This window comes from Balaenoptera musculus, chromosome 15 (genome assembly GCF_009873245.2).
Source record: "Balaenoptera musculus isolate JJ_BM4_2016_0621 chromosome 15, mBalMus1.pri.v3, whole genome shotgun sequence".
Taxonomy (NCBI): Eukaryota; Metazoa; Chordata; class Mammalia; order Artiodactyla; family Balaenopteridae; genus Balaenoptera; species Balaenoptera musculus.
The window spans coordinates 56,862,460-56,887,604 of NC_045799.1; the positions used below are offsets into that span (position 1 = coordinate 56,862,460).

Below are 25,145 nucleotides of genomic sequence, written 5' to 3' on the forward strand. Positions count from 1 at the left end.
TTCACTGGTTACAGGAAACCACCCCGCACTATGCCTGCCTCAGTATTATTTCTTTTAAAGGAAACCTAGCCTATTCAGGAAAGCTACAAACTACCTTACAATGTTTGACCAAAACACTGAGATGAAGTCCTGTTGGCTGCTAAAAACTTGACGTAGGAAACTGGAGAAAACACATTTTCAGTTACCTATCCAACTTACAAAGCAAACATTTTGATTCTAAAATGAATAGATGGATGTGAAGAATGGAGAATTAGGGAACAAGGAACAACACTCAGATTATTCAGTCTAAGTACATTGTTACTTACACTCCAGGCCATGAAATTGGAAAATCCCCAATCGTTCTCTTTATGGAAGAACAAATGACTGATACGCCGGCTGAATGACTTCTCATCATCTCTGTAATTTATGATCTTCAACACCGCTTGTGCATGACAGGACCAAGACCTGTTCAGGGAGGACAATCTAAGCCTCAGTCGACAGATTTACCTGACTTCTACACAATTTTTAAAACAGCACACAAAACAGCCCATATTTTTTCCTTCTATTTTTTTTAGACGGAATAAGGGGACACACATTATCTTTAAAGGAGAAAGAAGTGAAGAGGGTCTGGGGGTGGTGCCCTTATGTGGTCTGGAGTGATTTAACTCAATGCTTTATGTCTTTTTGAATTTTTAAAATTTTATTTATTTATTTTTGGATGTGTTGGGTCTTCGCTGCTGCGCGCGGGCTTTCTCTAGTTGCGGGAGCGGGGGCCGCTCCTCGTTGCGGTGTGCGGGCTTCTCATTGTGGTGCCTTCTCTTGTTGCGGAGCACGGGCTCTAGGCGTGCGGGCTTCAGTAGTTGCGGTGCGCGGGCTCTAGAGCTCAGGCTCAGTAGTTGTGGCGCAAGGGCTTAGGTGCTCCGCGGCATGTGGGATCTTTCCGGGCCAGGGATCGAATCTGTGTCCCCTGCATTGGCAGGCAGATTCCTATCCACTGTGCCACCCGGGAAGCCCCTATGTCTTTTTAATTTCTAAAAGGTTTCAAGTTTTTTACTGGTATCTATAAAATACAAGTGTTTGAACTTTAAATACTGTTCTTAGATTTTACAAGAGATGATAGCTTTTTGGTCAGATAATAGTTCTAGTACCTAACACGGCTATTACTTGAATAGAAGAATGATGATAAAGCTATTTTTTAGGTGAACAGACCTAAAGCTGTAGGCTCTACTAATAAGTGTCACTCCTGCCCCCCTCAGGTGCTGTGAGGCTTCCAGGCCAGGCTGTATAGGGAGCTCTGAGCAAGGATGCCACCACCCGAGAATGACTGCAGGTGCGGTTGTTTGGGGCAGACCCCAAAAGGGCCCCTGGATCAACGTGTAAAATGTTTAAAAACCAACTTAAAGTGGAGCTTTTATAAAGGAAGGTGTTGACTGAACTCATTCGACTGAGCTTTTTATAAAGGAACGTTTTGACTGCAGACTCATCAGAACAAGGGCAAGGGCAGTGCTGTTCCCGCGGGGATGCCGCTCGCTCGGGATGCCATCGCTGGACGTGGACTGCTTGATGTTTCCCAAACTACCGTTCAGGTTCAAGTTGTCTGTCAGACTAAAACCAATCCAGCCTCAACGCTCATCAGAAATCAGATCATAATGTGAACTGAACACAAGAAGTGAAAATTTGGCCAAGGCCCTGACTGCCCCATAAAACTGGCTTCTTAAATACTCGAGTGAAGAGGAAAATGAAAGCTTTGGCAGAACAGCTGGAACCAGCGCCCTTTGGGGAACATCTTCATCAAGGGCACCAAGGGCCACAATTGGGGTGGCAGGGAGACGTGGTCAAGGAGGCAGCTTTCCCGTGGGTTCATGGATGTGGAATGAGAAAGGGTGACAAAGTGATCTGGGATCCATCCCTTCAAACAATCTCTCAACTGTGCTTCTGATAAACGTTGAACAGCGACACTCTGCTTTTTAATTTTAACTTTCTGAATAACCCATAGAAATTGGTTAACATACAGTGAGGATGTCTGCCTGAAGAATTTTCCTTAACTACAATTTTCCCCCCTGGCAGTTACTGGTAGAATAAGAAATACACCTGGTAATCCAGCAGTCAGCTAGTCCAGATAGGCCCTGATTCCATGTTCCACGGGCAGGTAGATTCTAACACACAAAGTTCAGTTTTTTATTTGCAAGAAAAATTTACACCTTTTCTAGTTTGGATATAATACCTACCAGTGAGTTTCAAAGAGGGAATTGTATTTAATATAACTTAAAATCAAATGACTATGTAAAGGCAGAAAGGGAATTCAAAGAGAAATCCAAAATTCAAAGAGGCCAATTTGGCTTCCAATAATGTACTAGAACTATTTGTGGATTTGTAATTGCATCATTTAAACTGTCTTACGTGGAATCAGATTCAGCATTGCACTGGAGAAAGAATCCTACGCTTTTTTGGTGTGGTCTGTCTGGATAAAAGCGTGGCATCACCATAATCTTCCATGGCAGATTTCGCACAAAACACGGAGGGCTAAGGACCGACTCACTCAGTCTGCTGAAGCGCTCGACAGTGAACTGAAAGGTTGCCTCGGAGCGCCAACTCGTGTCTGCAAGAAAACGCTTTGTCAATCACCAAGCCTGGCATTGTCAGACAACACTGAAAGCAGCACAAACCTGGGTTAACCATTCTATATTCAACTGCTAAAACCTAACCCTTCGGGGAAAGGATAGCATCATTTCCAATTTAGTAACCATCTAAAACTGTGAGATGACACATAGTTTGTGTAAATGAAATCCCAAACTCAGAGGGCTAGCAACACACACCTGCATTCCCCACCAGACGAGTTCAGCCTGATTAAGAATGTCTATTCTACTCTGTCTTAATTCCCAAGTAATCCGCAGTGAGTGGAGAGACTGGAGAAAAGGAGTAAAACTTCTCATGTCACATCTGTTCAAGGAGAGGACTTGAGGAGGAAAAGAAAAGGGCTTGAGACTTGGGCTGAGTGTGGAGAAGAAACATGAATTTGCAGGCAAACAAGAACTTCCGAGGAGTGGGCGACAGCCATTCCTGGGAAGTGCAGCACTGTTTAGAGATAAAAAGATTCCTAAGAAGTTAGCTAAAAATAAATGATAACTTCATTAGTTCACAATTTTGGTGAAGTATCAGGCTAGAGTCTCTAAGGGGAATTATTTGAAAAAAAGAACGAAGAGACTGGCATTCTTTTTGACATGAACAGAATGAACTGTTAAATTTACTCAGCAAGACCAAAGGCCAATTTAAGAAATCAAGATTTCCTCCAATAAAATGCAAAAGCACTGATAAGAATTAAACTAAAAGTCACACTTGGAATTCCAGCTTTTTCTGTTGCTGACTATTCCTTTCAAGTGACCCAGGCTGTGGATTAGCTTTGACAAACCCAGCAGTGTCCATGCTTCTCCAGCTCTCCCCGTGAGGGGAGCAGCTGTCCCAAGGCCAACCTGTTACCGGCCAGCACTTTTATAAAACATAATAAAACTGCCGCAGGAAGGCCAAATTGCTATACAAGTTTCTAAGTGCTTCCTCTCTCTGTGCCTATCTCGTGGCAGACTGGGGACAGTTCACAGGCCCAGGGGCCAAGGGCCACACTTGGTCTACAGAACAACAGGAAGGCCTTTTCTGGCTGAGAAGCAGGTGCTACTTTGACATCCCTGACCCCACGCGCAAAGTGGGGTTCGCAGGTCTGTGCCCTCAGCCCGTCTCTACACTTCACTCAGGTCACTGCGGTGCAGACTTCTCCGCACACAGAACTGCCTCCGCTGTGACTGAATTTGTTCTTAAGAAAACATGTCCATCAGTCCTCATGAGAGAGTAGTATTCTTTACCAAAGAAATAAAACCCAAAAGGATGTGTAACAGCGCTTTTATCTTCGTTTAAAGGCTCTCCATCCCCACTTTTTTTTTTTAACCACCCGTAACCTGGCTCAGCTGTTAGCAGAGAGGCCCTCAAAGGAAGAGCAGCTGGACGGGGGCGTTTTGCATTCGAGCCTCCTCAAGGGGCAGGTACTACCCTCATCCCTTGCACAGATGAGAGTCCACGGAAAAGACAAGAAACTTGTTCCAGAGAATGAGGTCCAGAATGGCTGAGGAGAAGAGTGGGCCACTCCTCCACAGCCACACAAATCATATTTGAGCAGCACCTAAACCCCACAAGGTAGGCAAGGGCAGGTGTTACTTAATTCCCACTTTACAGATGAAGAAACCGAGGCTTGCTGAGGGTAAGTGGCTTATCTCATCCAAGGTGTCACGAAGTGAGCACAGGGGGTCTCAGCACCCAAGATCCGGACACTGAGCCCAGTGACCCTGCCTCTGGTTTGTAAACGGCCATCCTAGCGTTCAGGTGACCAAACGCAGAGCCCAATAAAACTGGCCTGCTGTACAGTGATGGCAGGACACACTCCTGGGACCTAAGGACATCATGTCACAAGGCCCCCCCCCCCCCTAACTCACCTACTTGACTGTCAGTTACCATTCGGGTCTTTGTAGGATTACAGTTTTATACAAACAAAAAAATGATACACATTATAAATGCCTTTTTGCTCTTCCTCAGGACACTTTGGTCAAATTCCTCAATTAATCTTAAATATTAAATAGGACCACACGACGGTGAGCTCAGCACAGCATGCATCCAGGAGCGGGCCAGCCCGTCAAGGCCAAGGCTCTGGGTCTCGAGCCTGGCGCCACCCTGGCCCCCATGTGCAGTTCACACTTGCTGAATCACACACTAGATGTGAGATTCTGCCTCATGTTCAAGGCACAGGATTATCTTCCAAAGTATGCTAATTAGGAAGTTTAACATGAGATTTCATGTCGATAAAAATGTCACCACCCCATAGCTCCAACCTCTTCATACTGTGTGGCGTTGGTGGTATAGAGGTGAGCATAGCTGCCTTCCAAACTCTTCATACTAAATGAATAACTGAAAACCTGTATTAAATACCAGGTCAAGACAGGAGGGTCTACAAAAGAGAAGGAGACATGAAACCCATCTCTGGCAGATAGGGCCGGCCTTGTTACCCTCCCCTAAGGGAGCTACATGAAAAAATGGGTGGAAGGTACTCGGGATTCCATGTACTCTTTATGCAACTTCCTCTGTATCTATAATTGCTTCAAAACAAAACTTTTTTTTTTTTTTTTTGGTAAAAGTAGTATACTTGGGATTATGAAGGATACCTTGTATCCTGCAGGGTTAGTGTTTCATCCAAACAGAGACTCAAACCTGCCTGAACACCACAGAGCACTGACTTACCTACTCCAGCATCTTATCGTAAATGACAGGATGGCAAGTTCGTGCTACCTGCTGCCCTCACACATCTTGTCAGAAATCTCGATAACCCACCACTTTAGGTCTTTTAAAAAGAAAGGCGGGCCTGAGGTTTCCCCAAATGGCGCTCTTGCAGTAACTGTGTCAAACATCAATTATTCATTCTAATACAAGTCTTTGCAAATCCTAGTTAATTCCCAGAAATAAGGTTTTTTTCACGGGTACCAACAATCTAGATCTACAACAATCACTCTCTACCTCTACTAAACATTTTTCCAACCTGTGTTGTTAGCCACTCAACTGCTGTGTAAGAAACTCCCCCTACGAAGAAGGCCTCTCTGTACAAATCAGATTCTAACCCGGTGTTTCCCATACTGTGTGCCCTCCAAAGACGTTAAAAGGAGACTCAGCAAAAACAGATTCTAATGTTCAGAGGCTTGGGGAATCATTAACAAAAAAAGTCTTTTGGAGAAAGATGTTAGGAGGCTGACAGCTTAGACGTACTTTAAGAAACATGCTTAAGCCAGCACTCCTCAAACTTCCTAGATTTCTGATCACTTTTCACAACGCACATATCCTGCCATTAAGTGTTTCAAAGTACCTATCACTGCTGGGAAAATGCTGCTGTAAACGAAGGCTTCTACTCCTAGAAAGAGAACCATCTCCCTCCCGCCCCCCTTGCCAAAGATAGGATCTTTCTCTCTCCTGACCCTGGGCCTTTCGAAAGGCCAGGAACAAAGTGTTACTGAAGATCGCTTCTACTTTCTCCTGTAACGTGCTTTTCCCATCTGGTAATTCGCAGTAGGAGCATTTCTACTTTTAGGTTCTATAGCACCATTATTTACTACTAATAATTTAGTAAAATTTGCCTCAAAAGGGATTTTATGTACATTATGATCTCCTTATTGATTCTCAAATGAGGCAATCTGGGGCCCCCAGGAGACTTCTGGCCATGTTTAGAGACATTTTCGGTTGTCACGACTGCACGGGGTGGTGGGTGGTGGTGGGGGTGACGGGTGACACTGCCATCCTACAGGGCACAGGACAGTCTCTTCCAACAAAGAAGGATCCACCAAAAAAGGCATCAGAGGCCAAGAGAACCTGCCCTTTTATCCACATCTGTCTCCTCCCAAGCCCTCCCCGTAAAAACACCTGGGGAAAAACGAGAATGAAATTGCTCTGTGGAAACCAGAGCGGGAGGGCTCTGATTGGATTGGACCGCTCACTGCTCCAGGAGAGACTACAATCGATTCCTGACTCACGCCTGGTACATCAGACCTGGTCGTGCCTTCCCAACTGCACTCTCTGAACCTCTTTTGGCATCTCCGGGGTCTGAAATAAAACCAAGAGCCCAGCAACCAAGAGACCACACCCACACCGTTGCCCTCATCTGCGGTGGAAAGTGCACTCCACAGGTAACAAAGCAGCGGGTCAGACCACGCCTCTTTACCTTCCTCAGATATTGCCTCAGCCAGCTGCCAGGGGTAAACCGCACTGTGAGAGAACTCTCAACTACGGCTGCAGTTTCTCATGGAGGCTGAACTTTTGGCAGGAGGTCTGAACAGCAGTCCTTCTGGTGGTGCAGCCCGTGACTGATGGTTTCTTTCAACTGCCCCGTTACACCCCTGGGAAGGACACAACCCTCATGAGGATTGATGGACATGCTTTTGACAGAACATGGTTTCATATTACACTGCAAGATTCCAGGGGCTGCATAAAGTGATTACTGGCTGCTACCTTCTCATGATTTCAACCTGGCAAATGCACAGGTCCCACAGTCTGATAAATTATAGCGAAGAAATAGCCTCGAAAGAAAGGCTTTCCTAGGCACAAAATGTCCATGCATGTACAAATGCATACACTTTCCACAGAGAAGATAAAGACCAAAAGTCAGTCTGAGGGACGAAGCTCAAAGCTCGATTCTGGTTTCGCACCTAACCGGAGTGGGGAGGGATTATTAGCTACAAACAACTGATATACTTGCTACAATAAGAATGCAATGGAAAGGCACGTTCCAGTGTCTAGAAGTATCGTGCTGCAGACGAAAAGGAAAGGACAGTAAGATATACTTGTGTTCTGAATACTAGGAGTGGCTGGAAAATTAACTGCAGGCCTGAGCAAATACCCATCTATTACAAACTCCTGTATTTCAACCTTCTCTCCTAGGCTGGGGAAAATCAACTTACCTTGAAATTTGTAGGCAATCTTGAAATTTGAAACCAAAACAGGCTCCTAAATTTTCCTCAGATACAACCTCCTGAAAACTAGCTACCCTTAAGAAACTCAGAAGTACTCAAGGAAGAAACGTCTGTTTCCGACACAGGTTTTTGCCCAATGCACGTAAACAAAGCCCAGGTACTCACCGTCCTCCATGTCTTCCTCTGTGTTGTTGTGCCCATCACTCATGGCTACATTCCCGTTGATAACAGGGTTTTGAGTAATTCTTGGTGGGTCATCTGTATCTCCAGCTTTAAAGAAAACAAAGAAATTCCATGATTTTTCCCTTCATGGCTTGGATTAGATAAAAAATATATATATACTTGTACTTTGACAATTTCCAGTCACTAGTAAGTTCCAATTGTGCCAAAATAATTGCACTTTAACCCAAAAGGTATTTACTAGTATGTTTACTAAATATAAACCTTTGTTTCTTTCAAAATGCTAAATGGGACTTGAAAACACATTATACCTCACAATAATCAGCTCCATTTGCAATGACATTTATTTTGACATAGGTCCACGGTTTAAAAGAAGAATTTTAAAAAGCCTTTGGCGGGATTTAGGATTTAAATAGCCTCTACTGCCCATACTTCACATGTAAATCCTGTCCTTCCAGCATGTCAGAATAGCTCACTGCAACTAATGCTGTTCTGTTTGCCTGTACAGTCGGCTTTCCTTGGCAAATCAGACACTCCAATAAAAATTAAGTGTCTCAACTACAAACAGGAGATGTGGTTTTTTAAATAGCTGCATAGTTGTGTCCTTGGACTCCAATACTCAGAGCCTTTACACCGTTAGGATCAGCAGTCGGTCTGATTCAGCACCATGGAGAGCACCCTCCCCTTTCCCCTCTAGACAAGCTCCGAACTCCAACTGTCAGGTTACTTTTCTCAAATAATTCCTGAATATAAACCATCCGTTTTTCCTTCTTAAGCATCTCAAAACACACATTAGAAATCCTTGGAAGCTAAGAAACAGGTATTACTACTCAAATTTAGACCACTGCCACTCCTGATACTTTTGTTTTATTAAGTATCAATAATATACACTTAATTAGCAATTGTGTTAAAAGCTGTCTATGAAAACATAAATTTTTAAACAGACCCCTCAACCATGACATCCTGACAGAAAAACTGGGGGAGGTAAGTAGGGAAAGGAGAAATTCCTTTCCCTGTTGCTTAACTAGCTTGAACTCTAAACTCTAAAACTTATATGCTTAAAAAGCAAAATGAAACATTGGGTGCTTTAACAGAATTTCCACATTTATCCTCCTAAATCAACCATTTCAGGGAATTCCCTGGCGATCCAGTGGTTAGGACTCTGCAATTTCACTGCCGAGGGACCAAGTTCAATCCTCGGTCAGAGAACTAAGATATCCTATCCTGCAGGCCTCGCAGTGTGGCACCCAAAAAAAAAAAAAAAAAGTATGTATATATATATATATATATATATATATAAAAATATATATGTGCACATATATATTAACCACCTCAAACCATCATACAAAATATTTTATGAGGAAAAACCCTATGAAGGCCTTTGAAATAAACAGCACATTCCACCAATGGAATATTATGCAACAGTTTTTTTTAAGGTTCTCAGAGTACCTATATGAAATGTTCTGAGTTATATTAAGTTTTTAAAAATTAAGGTACCAAGCAATATATATCATCATATGCAACCCTTGCTATAAAAGAGAGAGACTATGTTGGAATAAGAGTGTGTAAATTCTTATTTCCCTTTATACCAATCAGCAAACACTGGGAGAACACAAACTAGCAAGAGGTTCTGTAGAAGCAGCAGTAGAGTGATTCTTCACTGCAGACACACACACACATCACATGAATGCACTATAAATCTTAAAGTAATTTGCTTGACGTATGCCTGGTACTTTTAATTTAGTTCCTCAGTTCAAATCCAGCCTACGGCAAGAGCTTTAAAACATGGTCTAGAATGCACGAATGCAAAAGTGACAAAGGTTTCTCTGCAGGTGGCTCCTAAACGCAAGGCAAGTAGGGTTCTGCAGCTGAACCAGCTCCTCCTGAGCCACGTCCCATCTTTTACACACCATGGGTACACATTCCCGCTGGGCTGACCAATTTTCCACCCTTCACAGGCCTGGAGACGGTGATCCAGGCTGGTGGCTGTGAAACTGCAAAAAGCTCCTGGTTGGGGGCTTCCCTGGTGGCACAGTGCTTAAGAATCTGCCTGCCAATGCAGGGGACACGGGTTCGAGCCCTGATCCGGGAAGATCCCACATGCCACGGATCAACTAAGCCCGTGCGCCACAACTACTGAGTCTGCGCTCTAGAGCCCGTGAGCCACAACTACTGAGCCTGCGTTCCACAACTACTGAAGCCCACGTGCTTAGAGCCCGTGTTCCACAGCAAGAGAAGCCACCTCAATGAGAAGCCCACGCACCACAACGAAGAGTAGCCCCCGCTCGCCACTACTAGAGAAAGCCGCGCACATCAACGAAGACCCAACACAACCAATAAATAAATAAATAAATAATAAAATTAAAAAAAAAAAAAAAAAAAAAAAGCTCCTGGTTGGCCCAGCATGTACGTGAAGAACCTGTCCGGCAACAGGCCCTCCCAACCAACTGCCATGGGACCCTTGGAGAAAAGGTTGGCAACTCAAGTCTAGCTCCTAAGGGACTGGATATCCAGTTAAGAAAAGCTTCTCATAAAAATGAGTTAGTTCAACAAGAGGATTAAAAATTTAATTAAGACACGGTAAGTCCCTGGACCAGAATTAAATGATGAAAGCGCCTGATACCACAGTCTGTATTAGGCTTCCAGAAATATCCTAAATGATAAGGCTGTCTTTATCATCAAGGAAGAAGTGCAAGATTGGCACGTACATATATTTATCACTCTATATAAAGTGATCCTGTTCCTGAATTTTATATCCTGCCTAGTTGGAATTTTCCCAATGTATTAACTCTCATTTGGCCAAATATGAACTACAACACTAATTTTTTTGACACACAACAGTTGCAAATACCAATGACAATATGGTATGCCTCAAACACATAGACAAGAAGGTCTCTGATATACTTAAATGTCAAGGAGGGGAGGAGAGCAATTATCATTCCGAAATATATACATGACACCCAGAAATACAAAAGGAGATCATTTCCATTACTCATGATTGGTAAGCCTTTTGACAACAACCTTGTGATAAGTACCAGCGGCATATTTTAATATATATGTGGCACAAAATACCTTTTTAAAAGAGTGACTTTAGAAACACAAAAGGCTCCCTTCTTAGTTACAAAGCCTACATTTCCTCCTCTTTTACTGAGGATGCCCGTGCTTACATCCAGCTCTTCTCCCCACAGACTTCCGTTTGTGATGTCACAACCCAGAGCTACTGACCCCAAAGAACACTGGCCAATTGCTATGGAAATGATGTGGTGCTGATTTAGCACCTGAATCTCACTCCTGGATGAGGAAAATAGAAAATTCCAAATTGCTGGCCTTGACATTTTCTATCACTTCCCAAAGATTTCTCAAACCTCTCCCCAAAAGGCTGGGTAGAGGGAACCAAACAACCCCATTAAACCCACCTCACGGTCTTCCAACTAAGAGTCTATACGCTGCCACCAGGAGGTACCTGGGCCACGAAGATCCAGCCATGCCCCAGAGTCACTCTCCACTCAGCCCCCCAGATTTCTCCTCAAAAGTCCCAACTAGTGATACAACCCAGTGAGCAAAACCACGGCTCAGTTAAAAGGGCAGAACATGTGGATTACCACAGAGGCCACGGGCCAACACTCGGTCCCTGAATTGGTCAAGCAGAGCCTAACCAGCACATCTTAAGCCCCAGTCCAGCAGTTCACCCTGACTTCCAAGTCAAAACCCCCAGACTTCTGCTTGGTCCTCCTCCTCTCCTCTCTCCTGGCATTGAATCCATTTTAAAGAACATTACAAAAAACAGGGGTTATCAAGGTAAATTAGAACACTGATATCTTTCCGCAAGTCCAAATACACTGCAGAAGGACTGTTCAGAAATGGCATATTGGTTCTGAAAATCCACCAGCGGCGTACGGCCCCCACTCTGAGCTGAGTCACCTTCTGGTCCAAGCCCACGGTTCCCTGCCATGTCTGCATGGCTCTGCAGCAGAATCTTCTGGGGGAGGGGGGGGGGGGGGGTCTCTCGGCCGCATCAGAGTGACTGCACAGAATCTCCAGGAGCTCTCCCTCAGAATTCTTTTTTTTTTTAAAGCGCCCCACAAAATTAGGGCCAGAAGCATATTCAAACAACCTCATCAATTTACACAATCACCTTCAAAACAGAGAGTATCAGGGCGGGGGGGAAAGAAGTCTGGAGTTACTAGTTCCCTCAGGTGTTGATGTAAGTTGCTAGTGGGGGAAACCAGGTGAGGGGTCCATGGGAACACACTCTACTAACTTTCCTGTACATCTAAAATTAACCCAAAATTTCAAGTTTATTTTTAAAAAGAGAACATAAGAAACCCTCAAGCCTAAGAGGCAAGGAATATAGCTGATATTAAACTTATACAGGAAAATTTTCAGCATGAAGCATCCATACAAGCATGTCTGAAATTCTCACGTAATTAAAGGTAGAGAGAAAGGCAGCTTAGAGCTGAGATACGAAAGAAAGTCTCCCACACAGACACTGGGTGGGTGCACAGAGCATAGCTCTTCAGGAGGGGCCGGCCTGGGAGGGAGGGCTCGTGTCCATGCTGGGGCAGAAGCAGCAGGGGAAACACGGGGCACGAGAGAAGGATCTAACGTCTGCTCCCAGGATTTCACAAATAAGTAACTCCCAAGTACTGGTCCCTGTTGTGTGCTGGGCGCTGTATGAACATTCTCAGGCAGTGATCATAGCCCGGGATCAGGCAGAGCGGGGTGTTTACAGATGGACCCAGGATCCCGGCTGGACCGTGAGGGATGTTGCCCTGGGCCTGTAAGCTGTGGAGCGGCTACTCTCTTTGCTTTTCGTCCATGAGACAGGAGTGGCCCCCTTCCCTAAGGAGGACTGCTCACCCTGAGATAAAGTATGTTAGATGGAGCTCCTGAATGAAGCCAGAGGCACTAGTCAGGAAGAAATAAAGAAGGAAGTCCTGAGCAAAGAGGCACAATGCTGTGAAAAGTTCTTTAGCCACAAATACTTTAAAAATGCCTACTCTCACCATTTTGCAAAATTATAGTGCAATATCACAACTGGGAGAGCGATAATATACTGACCCTCCTCCTATTCACTTGCATGCATTTCATGATGTGAGGTCTGTGTGTTCCCCACACTCAAGATACTGAGAGCCCAGCACAAGGACCCTCAGGCAGCGCTTTTACGGCCACACCCACCTCCCTTCTGTGCCCGCCCCAAACCCCTGGCGATGGCCAATCTTCTCCATATCCACAATCTGCCATTTCAAGACTGGACACAGGGTATGTAAGTGACCTTATGGAGCACCTTCGGACACTCAGCATAACTCCCTTGAGACTCACATGGACAATTCATTCCTTTATCCTGCTGACAGGGTTCTGTGGCAAGGACATGCCACCCTCTGCTCGCTCAGATAGCGGCAACATCCGGGTTGTTCCCAGTTTGGAGGCATTACGAATAAAGCGGCTGTAAACATTTTTGTACAGGTCCTGAGCAAAGAGACAGGTATTTTTACTTCAGGATTTTACAGAATAAATGAAATGCTCAAAGAAGCAAGGCAAGGGGTGCAGCGATGAATAAAGGGAAACAATGACCTCCCTGCCTCTGATACAAGTAAAAGGCATGCCCAATGTTCATGTACATACACGTGCACAAGATACAAGCACTTTTACTATTCACAATACGTGCATCCCAAGATCCATATAGATCCATATAGATATGCGTACATGGATTTGATTTTGAATAGCACCATACCATTATGTCATGATCTACTCACCCATTCCCCTACAGATGACTCTTCCCGGCCACCACCACCCCCTTTTTGGCCATCTGAGTGACACTACAAGCAAACAACCGTACAATGATTTTGTCCTGCGGCACGCCGTGTAACTGTGTGGTCATCTGTCAGGGTCATCTTTCTCACACGCACTGAGCTCCCACAAGCAGTGCTCTTTCCCAGTGGCAAAGATCAACAACGCATCCAAAGCCACTACCAAGTGGCCCTGCACAGCCTCCTGCACCAAGTTCTCATGCTGCTCAGGAGAACTCTTCCAGCGCCATCACTTATTTTCAAGAATTCAGATATAACTGATTTCCCAATGTTCTGATCCTCAAAAAACCTGGCTCTAAACTCAAAGAAGCAAAGAGACATCTGATAACTTGAAGGTGAAAGACAGAAGATGTACCACTCCTACTAAGCCCAGCTGAGAAGCTGAGCTGATTAGAGGGAGGGGGAGGTGGGGGACTGGGAAGGCTTCCACAAAAGCAAGGACCCACAGGTGTCAGCTATCACACTCCCTAAGAAACCAGAACCTCCCGGGCGTTGGGAAACAACTCTGGACGCCCCCAGAAAACCTACAATTCTCTGGGAGAATTCGATGGCTCTGTGTCAACTCCAGTCCCCTTTGGGGGAATTCTCAGGCAAAGCCAGGCCTCGCACAGACTGGGGAACAGATCCAGATCCAGTCCTTGGGCAGAACCTGGAGGTAAGCAAGGATACAAAGGAATGGAGCAAAATCGCAGGTCTGAGCTGTCTCAGCTCTCGCCCAGGCTTACCAGTCCTGGCAGCCGCTGGGTGGAAAGCAGTAGGTGCTGACCAGGCAGCAGGGCCCATTCGCCAACAAGCTCACCCCCGCCCCCCAGTCAGACAAGGGCCACAGTGCCTGTGGGCCGTGAGGAAGTGCCCAAGTGCTTTCCAGCCCTCAATCCCTCTGTGAAACCTCTTAGAATGGAAAACTGCAACTATGCTTCAAACACGTCATTTTTAATCCACTACTGCATTACGAGGATTTCATCCCCCCCCTCACCCGGGCACACCCTATTTGCCTGCAGTTACAGTAACGAGGGCGACGTCCTAATGACTGTTTGCCTAACACTGGTCTTCTCCACACACGACTAACTTGGGAGGTAGAGGCTGAGGCTGGGCGCCCTCTTCTCACAAGAGTCAGCCCCTGCTTGCCAAGTGTCTTGATGTATCAAGAGCAGCCTGCGCCCTGGGCTTCAGGAGGGAACAGATAAGCAGCCCTCACACAAGAGGGCTAACGCGACAGAGGGGAAAACAGAGCCAGCCATAGGCCTTGGACATCAGGGCCAGGGCCAGAGAGTGAAGGGAGCCGCTGGACAGAGATCCTGGAGAAGCACATTCCAGACGGTTCCAGAGTGACCAGGGACAAGGCAATGGGCAAGGGAGGAGGTGGGAGATGAGGCTCAGGTAGAGGGTGGGCAGGGCCTTGAAAATCTCCGAATGTTCACGTCAAGCATGTGTCCCACCAAATGAAGAGGAAACCACCGGTGGCCCTGAAAGCACTGTGATACTCAAAAACAGGTCGGTCAGAACTGAGATGGTCCCGGTGCTTGGACCCCGGCTGCCAGCCCCAGGCAGCCACCTGATCAAGCCTGTCCTAATCATCACAGGCAGCAGACCCCATCAGAAGCTCCTCTGCTGTCCTGTGGAGGATGTGGGTGAGGTGTGGTTTTGTGCTATCTTGCCCCTGCCAAGTTGGCAGGGCTGCCTCCAGTGACTCTCTGAATTCCTTCGGTCATATTAACAATGAAACCGTCCGTGGCTTAATCAATACCACAACTGTGTTCTGGTTTTATTTTGATTTTTATATGAATTGGCTCCATGCCTGCCCCATGAAGGGAGCTGAAAGCCCACTTGCGGGTGGTGGTCCTGCTCTGCTAAACCAGGACTTCCTGGGTCCTGCCTTGGGGAGAGTGTGAGGATTCAAAGCAGACTCTGTACTGAAACCCGACAGTTAGCTCTATACTCTTAAATAATCCTGATTTAAATTAGTTATATGAAAATAAAGCCCCAAGGAAGGTCACGTATAAATCTGTGTTCCTTAAATAAAACTATTTGTTTGGGGTCTTCAGTTTGGCTTCATTATGTAAAAATCATCTGTTTTTAGAGGATCATGCTAACTGCCATCATGTCTGTCCCACAAACCATGACTGATGCCTGAGTGAACAGTGGCCGGGCACGGAGAGGGGTGTACACCGTGCACCACTGAGCAGCTTATAATTATGTCCGTGCTGCTTGCTTACACATCTGGGCTTATCTGCTATATTGGGTAGGGCAGTCCACTTGTGGAAAGGAAAAACAAGTCCCAGCAAGCCCAGCAGAGACAGAGCTGCACAGAAGCTACAGGCTGAAGGCAGAAAGTATCAGCAACCCACAGGAGCCAAAAGGATCGATATGCAGAACACACAGAGATCGTAAAATCAAGAAGAGACAACGCAACTACAACAAGGAGAAATTCTTAAGAAATACAAATAACGAATCTGCTCAACTTTCCTAATTAACACAATACCACTTTTTATCTACCAGATTAACAGTGAAAAATATTGGAAATGCCCATAAGTACTGAGGGTCTCACATCACAAAATGGGTGGTGTCAAATGGCTAAAGTCTAAATTTATAGTCAAATTATTCTCCCTAAAGGCAGTATTTATTAAAACCAAAGTCAAATATTCTTTCACTCAAAATGCCATCTCTAGATATCCATTCCAAGGAAACTAGCATACATGCCCAAAGATATATACAAGCATATTTCTGACACTGAAGCACCATTTTTTACAGAGAAAAACTTAAAGCATAAATGCCCATTAATTCTAAGGGCCATATATTGTATGGCGCCATTTATTCATATGAAGTGTCCAGAACAAGCACACCCACAAAGACAAAAGGCAGATCAGTGGTTGCCTAGAGCTGGGAGGGAGAGTGGAAGGGTGATGGCTAAGGAGTGCAGGCGTCTCTTTTTGGGGTGATAAATTGACTGTAGTGATGGGTGAATATATTTATTAAAAGCCATTGAATTGTATGAGTGAATTGCAGGGTATATGAAATCTCAATAAAGCTGTATTTGGCGGGGGGGGGGGGGGGGGGGAGGAAGACAAGAACTGGACAGAAACAGGCTACTTTGAGTGGGGACAAACAGTTCCACAAATCACAGCTGTCTGAGGGCCTGGCATAGTGAATGATGTGTACGTTGAACAACTGAATCAGGTGTAAGTGTTCCATTTTCTGCAGTATTTCTCTAAAAATATTAAACATTTTTGGTGTTTGAAAAACCCATTTATCTACAAAATTTATTTATGTACATAAATTCACTCTACATTCATGTAGTTTTAAAGAAAGTAAAACTATATTAAGGGACAATGTCCACCAAGAGAGGAATCAATTAGCAGGATGTCCTTACAGAATGAAGGAAGCTGTACATGTGGACGGGACGAAAAACAGGACAACACCCATCGTACATTAAGTACATATGTTCATCGAGGGATGGAGTCTTTCTTGCCTTCTTGCTTCCATGTTGTTTTAATGTCTCAATGAACATGTATTGCCTTTATAATAAAGGTAAAACAACCCACACACGCGAAGCAAAGCAAAGCAAAGCACGATGCAGAAAGGCACAACCAAAGTACTGCCTAAGGCCAGACACCACCTCAAGCAGCCCATAAAGGCTGTACCAGTGGGGACTTCCCTGGCAGTCCAGTGGTTGAGACTTCGCCTTCCAATGCAGGGGGTACAGGTTCCATGCCTGGGGAGCTGGGATCCCACATGCCGAGACCAAAAAACCAAAACAGAACAGAAGCAATATTTTAACAAATTCAATAAAGACTTAAAAAAAAAAAAAGGTTGTATCAGAGAAAGAAAACGGTACAGGAGCTGCCCATTTGGGGGCAGGAGGGAGTGGGAACAAAAGGATCCCAGAACAAAGGGATTACCTAGATTATTTGTGACCTTGAAGGTCCTTTTACACCTGGGCAAATGGCAGCATCCTCTCTTAAATGCCTGGATTTTCTTTAGAACTACTTAAAAAGACAAGGAAATTTGGGGGCTGAGGATTGGGGTCAGAAGTAGAAGAGAGATTTTAAACATACTGTGATTGTGCTAACTAAAACTTTTAAAAACTAGTCAAGCACAGCCAATTTCAAATGAGTTCTTTTTTTTGCATAAAGCCACAAACAGAACAGCCTAGGACAGAGGACCAAGTTGTTTCTGGTTGATGTTTTCTTTCCCACGTTGGTGTCAGCAGACCACCACTCAGGCCTTACCCTCCTTTTGAGGGGACCCACCCGGACTGTCAAGGAACACCTACTTTCAAGACCTTCTAAAAAACTAGCGGCCAAAGAAAGTGTTTAAAAGTTCCTGGGAGGAAGACTAGTTTCCCAGGTAAAGTCACGGGAGCAGAAGACATGTGGTGTTCAAGGTCTGGAAGGCATAGCGAAGGTGTCAGCTTTCCCAAAATTAATCAGTATATTTGAACACAATTCCAATCACAATCCAGCAGAGTAAGTGAAACAATTTTGAAAAGAACATAGTTTGAGGAATTACACTACCTGATTTTGAGACTCACTATAAAGCTTCAGTAATCAAGATGGTGCTGTGTTATGTAGACACAGATCAATGGGACAGGAGAGTCCGCAAAAAGGCCCATGTAAACATTACTACTTGATTTGTGACAAAGGTGTAAGCAATTCAATGGAAAGGGACAGCAGTCTTTTCAACAAACAGTAAAGAAACAGTTGGACATCCATAGGCAAAAAAAAAGAACTCCAACCTCACACCTTATACAAATACTAACTGATAATGGACCATAGATGAACATAGATTTAAACTTTAAAACTTTTAGAAGTAATCACATGAGACATGGCAAAGAATTCTTAGACATAACACCAAAAGCAAGATCCATAGAAGAAAACTTTGATAAGCTGAACTTCTCCAGAAAGACACTGTTAAGAGAATATATAGACATGCTACAGATTGGGAGAAAATATTTGCAAATAACCTATCTGACAAAGGACTTACATCAAATATATAAAGAGCTCTCCAAACTTGACAGAAAACAAAACAAAACAAAAAAACCCCAAATACTTGAACAGACACTTCATAGAGGGTATACGGATGGCAAATAAATACATAAAAAGATGTGTGACTATGAGCTATTAGATATCTGCAAATTAAAGCCGCTACCCACCTACCGGGATGACTAAAGTGAAAAATGCTGACACTCGAGTGCTGGCGAGGATGAGGATCAATGGGACAGCGGGAGGGGAGAGGGCACGGGCACCTGGGAAGTAGGTGGCAGTTCCTCACGAAGCATACATCACACAACAACTCTACACCTTCCTCTAGAGGAATGGAAACTCATGTTCACACAAAAACCTGAACACGGGTATTTATAATGGCTTCATTTGTAACTGCCAAAAACTGGAGACAACCCAGATGTCCCTCCGTGGAACAGAATGGAAGCAGCGATAAAAAGCAACTACTGATTAGGTTATATGCTGTATGATTCCATTCTCTTGACATCTGCAAAATGACAAACCTGTACGAGATGGGGAGCATGGCCATAGTGGAGACACGACCAGCACAGCGCGAGGGGACGTTCTGGGTCCTGACTGGGGCAGTGGTTACGCAGACCTACACCTGTGCTGAAACTCAGAGCCATTCACCCCAAAGGCAAAACAAAAACAACAAAAGAAAAACAAAGGAAAAAAACACCTGGAGGGCAGGGAGAAGAATAAGAAATGATTTACTGACTCTTTAAATAAGCACTGCCTCGGGATATGGGTTCAGATCTTTAACCATTTGGGAAAAGAGAACTGAGAGAGCATAAAAGATACACAGGTCTGAGTCTTTCTGCCTCAGGACCTTTGTTCGGGTGGTCTTGTACACAAATGTGTGCATCACAGCTCCTGTTCTTTGAGGAGAGAGGGAGTCAAAAACGCCAAAAAGCCAGGAAAATGGGAGGTCAGACACACCCTTTGCTCCAGTAAACTCACATACATAAATAAGGTGTGCTACTCCATAAGCTACGTTTAAATTCAGACCAATTCCCAAAGAGTTCCAACTGTTCCACACAAGCTACTGGAAAACGGAGAAAATGGGGGGAAAGACACAAACAATAAACAAGTGGAATGCTGACCAGGATGGAGGAATAGAAAGCAAAACAATCAAAATCACAATTACCTCTGGTTTAAGCACGCTCTCCTTGAATTCTCACAAAATATCTGTTACTCATCTTAACAGGACCATCTTACATACACCTGTAAGTGTGAGGGGGACCAGAGGACAATTTCCCATTGCAGGGGACCACCCAACACTGCCTGCTGCCCGTCCCCATGGCGTCAGCTGCTGCGGACAACTAGGCTGCCACTAGCTAATTATCATCCAACCATCTTCGTCCTCTGCCAGATAGTAGTAAGACTCTTACATACAGGACAAAAGTCACTGCTCTCTTTGTGCCAGTGAGCTTTCTGGAGTTATAACTACAACCCTGTACCTAGTTAGGTAGGCTCTTACACACATGAATGTGGTATTTTAAGGACTTTTTAATATAACTGTATAATGAAATACGCCAACATTTAAAAGATCTGTATAACTCTGTGAATCAGTATTTTCCAAATGACGAATATATGGTATTAGAAATGCTCCATTCAAAGTACAAGACAAACCAATAAATTTTAATGTAACAGAGCACGATAAGTTAATCATAGGGTTTCAAACTGCATGCTGTAATCAACCTTAAGAAGCTACCAAATTTCGATGTAGTATGAAAGAATTGCCACAGTTATCTGAAAAGGCTATACCTCTGGAAGACTGGGTTGTCTTTATATTTCCAGTAAAATTTACATTGCAACTGACAGCACCAGATATGAGAATCCAGCTGTCTTCTATCAAGCCAGATAATAAAGAAATCTGCAAAATATATGAACAATGCCATTCCTCATTAAATTTTTGTTTTAGAAAATATTTCCTATAAAAAGCATGTTAAATGTGGGAATTCCCTAGCGGTCCAGTGGTTAGGACTCAGTGTTTTCACTGCTGGGGACACAGGTTCAATCTCTGGTTGGGAAACTAAGACCCTGCAAGCTGCACAGCGTGGCCAAAAAAAACCCAAAAACAAGCAGTATGTTAAATGTGTTACTATGTACTGGTTTATTATTTTTAAATGAATAACTAAGATTGTTTTAATTTCTAATTTGGCAAATAATGATAGCTATAACCCACCTACCCAGAAGCTCTTCAGGGTTCTCACCAATTTTAAAACTGTCCCAGGATCCTGACAACAAGAGGTGTAAGAGGGACTTTCCTGGTGGCTCAATGGTTAAGAATCCTCCTGCCAATGCAGGGGACATGGGCTCGATCCCTGGTCCGGGAACATCCTGGTCCGGAAGATCCCACATGCCGCGGGGCAACTAAGCCCACGTGCCTCAAGAAAAGATCCTGTGTGCCGCAACTAAGACCTGATGCAGCCAAAAATAAACATTTTTTAGAAAAATAAATAAATAAATAAAAATAAAATTCATGTTGACTACTAACATTTTTCCACAAAGACTTATAGAAGGGCAGGTGCAAATCTAACCCTTTATAATGGTTACCAAAGTAGGTAAAATTAAGGTTATTTGGCATTGAACATGGTGGCATGTTCCACTCCTATTGAAACTAAAATATAAAAATGCAATGCGTTCAATTATCTGGTAGAAACTGCTGTTCAAGGTGTAGAGAATAGAATGCCCCCCGGCCTCAAAGTCTAAAGGGGAGAAGAGCAAAGAAACACAGTTCATTACAATCCATGCACATGGGCAGGAATCAGAGAGGGGCCTCTATTTTCATCTACCCAAAAGCCTTACCTCTGCCATTCTCACCTCAAACCCCCCAGAACTCAAATCCTAACCACCCCCTCCGGCCACTGCCAGTACCACTCAGGAGCCTTCCTGCTCCCCTGCACCCAGACATAATTGCTCTCCCCCACTTCCAGAGCCCTCTCTCTGCACCTCTCGTGGCATTCATCGCTTTCTATCCTGCATTAATTACGTGTTCACGTGACCCATCTATATCCTGCTGACTCTCCCTCAGCAAAGACACCTATCACCTCTTCATCTCTGTAAACCACGACACCTATCACCTCTTCATCTCTGTAAACCACCCCAGCCCAGCGCCTGAAGCAGTGATTTGAGGTGAAGGGTCAAGTATGCACTGTGCTGAGCCAGTTGGGGGAACCTTCTTCCCAGGTTTTCATAGAAGAAAATGCCTGGTTTTCTGTTATTCTAAACAATCCTCTCCAAGGCGGTCTTCTAGAAAGGCAAAGCTAAACCCAGTTCACAGGCTGGGTCTGGAGCAGCAACTGGCCGCTAGAACTTTCTGTGATGATGGAGACGGTCTACAGCTGCGCTGCCCAATACGGAAGCCACGAGCCACAGGTGGCTATGGAGCCCCTGAAATAGCGCTAGTGAGACGTAGGACCTGAGGGTTTACTTAATTCTACTTAAATCACTTCAAGCCCCCAGAGACATGGTTTCTTGACCTGTGGAGTAGGGCGTAGAATAGTCGCTTTCTGCTCTAAAACAAAATTATGTGACCAAGAGCCCTCTGATAACATACCCAAAATGAAACCAGTATTTTAAGAACAAAAGGCCTTAAAAAGTACAGGACTTTTAACTTCATCAAAATAGAAATTTCAAATAATAGCCTCTGATTCCCAAGGAAATACTGGCTATAACAGAAAACTTCCAGATTTGTAGTACTAATTTTCCCCCTTCCCCATAGCCCTCAAGGTAATTAATGACCAACTTGAGAATAATTCTGAAGACTTTTGACAGCTCCCACGGACCATGCCTGTAACATCACAATCCCCACGACCTGGGCATCCTGCAGGAGCCCACAACCATCACAGCCACCACCAGGACCGCCTGTCCTTACTGTGCATGGCAGTGTGTGAATCTGTGTGGCTGGCCGCCGCACATCTTGAAGCTGAACTAGTCACCTCTACGGATCATTTGCTTTCTGGGTCGTCCCCCCTACCAGGATGCCCAAGAGTTACCTCGTTTATTTGCATCTTCTCCAGACACCCCAAATCCACTGGCTTGAAGGTCTCAATTTCGCCAACTCAGCAATGAACGCATTAGCAGTTTGTTAAAGTTGTGTGTATGTATCTATCTCATGTTTTAAAACTCACTGTCAGGGAAAGAGGCCCAGAAGGAAGATATTCTGCATGTGCCACAGAAACACCACCACGCAACTAGCTGGAAGTCAGTGAAGCGAGGAGACTGGCAGGCCTCTTAAGACCTCATTTCTTTCAACCCCTGCCCAGCTGAGGAATCCCAGGCTCTGGCACCTCCGACCCTGTTTTCCTTCCACCTTGTGAAAGCTGCTGTCTTAAGAAAGAAACAGATGATTTAGGTGGCAGGGAGGAGAGGAATGCAGCTGGTCAGGACTTCAAGATACAGCAGGGGTACAGCCAGGTTGGTGCCATCTGTGTGGCTTGGAGGAGCCTCAGTTTGCTCATGTGCAGATGCAGGGTCATGGGGTTGAGGTGACAGGAGGACCTGAGTGGACAAGGTGCCTTGAGGTCTGACCCTGTAGCTCCACAGAACTTGGGCCTCTGAAATGCAGTACGCTTTCGCCCTGAGCCCTGGCAGATGAGGCTCGAGCCTTCTCAAGTTTAAATCTCTCCATATGCCCAGAGCCCTGAATGGTTTGCTTTAGGGATGATTCATTTCAGCTTAGGATCGCATTACTGAATACCTGATTCTCAAAGAAGGGAGGCATCTACCTTTAAAAACACATCTATGTTGCTTCTGCCACCATATTGCACTTGCTGAAGGATAAGGTGGCCCCGGCTGGTTTTGGAAGTGAGCTACTTTCTATATTCAAAGCATGTGGTGAACACCACACAAAAATCTTCAGACTGCGGAGCCCAACTGCAGCTGTGCCATTTTGGGTGGTGAGATAGGAAAACGCGGGAGAAGGCAGCGGCTTAAATTAAAAAGCAATAGCAACATCTTCATGACAAATAGTGTCTACTGACTATGATGAGACGCAAATTTCTGTGAAGCCACATGGCCTGGGTTCAGATCCCACTGCTGCCACCAACCCTGGGTAGGTATTTAAACTTGACTCAGCTCCTTTTTCCCTCAGCTGTAAAATGGGGGACGCTGCTCCATCTACTTCAGAGTTGGTGGTAAGGAGCCAATGAGTTTGATACAGACACAGCCCTCACGTCCAGGGGCCTGGCCCAGGGAGGGTAGCTGCCGAGCTCTCCAGCCTCTAGGCAGCTCTCTAAGGTTCAAGGCCAGTTTACTGGACACCCACCTACTGCTTCTTACCCACCTTCTTGGATCCTTATTAGTTTTGTTGGCTGCTGAACAAATTACCACAAACTTACTGGCTTAAACACCACACACTTATTCTTTTATAGTTTTGGAGGGCACAAGTCCAAAATGGGCCTGACTGGGCTAAAATCAATGTGTCAGCAGGGCTGGCTCCTTTTGGAGGTTTGAGGGGAGAATCTGTTTCCTGGCCTTTTCCAGCTTCATCTTCAATGCCAGCAATGGCCTTCTCACATCACGCCACTCCAACCTCCCTCTTTCACGGGTTAAGGACCCTGTGATTACACTGGGTCCACCTGGATAACACTGCATAATCTCCCCGTCTAGGGATCCTGAACTTAATCACACCTGCCAAGTCCCCTGCCAGGTAAGTAACATAGTCACGGCTTCCAAGGGATTAGGACAGACATCTCTGTGGACCATTACTCTGGGGACCACAGATCCTCTCGCTCTAGATCCCAAGCCCATGATGCTGTTCTACAACCTCCTGCCTCTGATCACACCACCCCTCCCTCTCTTCAAACTTAGCTGTTTCCCCTCCTCTGTGAAGCCTCCGATGACCCACCCTGTTTCCCACCGTAGGTCAGTACCACCCCCCGCCCCATCACAGCCCTCCCTGGCACATGTTTACCAAGAGCCTTCACTCAAGTGCTGGGGGCAGCCAGCCCTGTACCTGCCAGTCGGGAGGGTTTGCATAAATGTCTATCTCGTGAGCAGAAGCCCTGCACCAGGCTCTGCGAGTGCACAGCAAGTACAGCTCTGCTGCCACGAGGGTACAGTGGAGTCAGAAGCAAGCCATGAGGCCTGGTGCTCGGGGACATCCAGACGAGAAAGCAGGGGGCGGGGGTGGCAAAGCCCAAGGTGCCTGCGCAGAGCCTGCGAGCAGGTGCCCTCCGCGGACCTCACCAAAACAGACCAAGCGGGGAGACTTTGCAGCAACCTGACTTCCTGCAACACCCTAGCCTGGGCCAGTGGGTGCGCTGTCAAACTGGAGTGTGGTGTCACGTGTCCCACGGGACCCCATTACAGTTTGTAAGAGTTTAGGGTTAGCTGGTTAACTGCAACCCAAGTCAATAGGACCCAGAACCCATTTCTTTCAACGAAACATAATTTAGATGTTGGTTTATAGGATAGAGTTGGGAGCTGTTTATGGATACATTTTGGAGAACTGCTGGAAGATGGCTCCCAATCTCAGGGGTATACCTCCGCAGCACTGGACTCACTTGCATATTAGTAAAACGAACATCGAAATGACTTGAAGCAACATTCTCTAAGAGGAGCAGGGATGCCATCCATCCAAGCAGGAAGCGAGATTATTTACTTTAAAACTAGTGTGCAAATAAGCTTTTAATACGGGGAATTGCTATTTCACACAAAACTGTTCAGTGATAATACGG

The 25,145-nt window shown here is 45.2% G+C and overlaps 1 protein-coding gene across 1 annotated transcript in view; it reads right to left on the reverse strand.

Moving 5' to 3' along the window:
- Nucleotides 1–25,145, reverse strand: part of USP7 (ubiquitin specific peptidase 7) — a 56,636-nt gene that overhangs the window by 23,361 nt on the left and 8,130 nt on the right. Inside the window, exons 2-4 of the mRNA XM_036825355.1 lie at nucleotides 7,635–7,739; nucleotides 2,380–2,578; nucleotides 306–444 (exon numbers count right to left, since the gene is read on the reverse strand). Of these exons, the coding sequence (XP_036681250.1) occupies nucleotides 306–444; nucleotides 2,380–2,578; nucleotides 7,635–7,739 (443 nt within the window). The remainder of the gene's footprint in view (nucleotides 1–305; nucleotides 445–2,379; nucleotides 2,579–7,634; nucleotides 7,740–25,145) is intronic.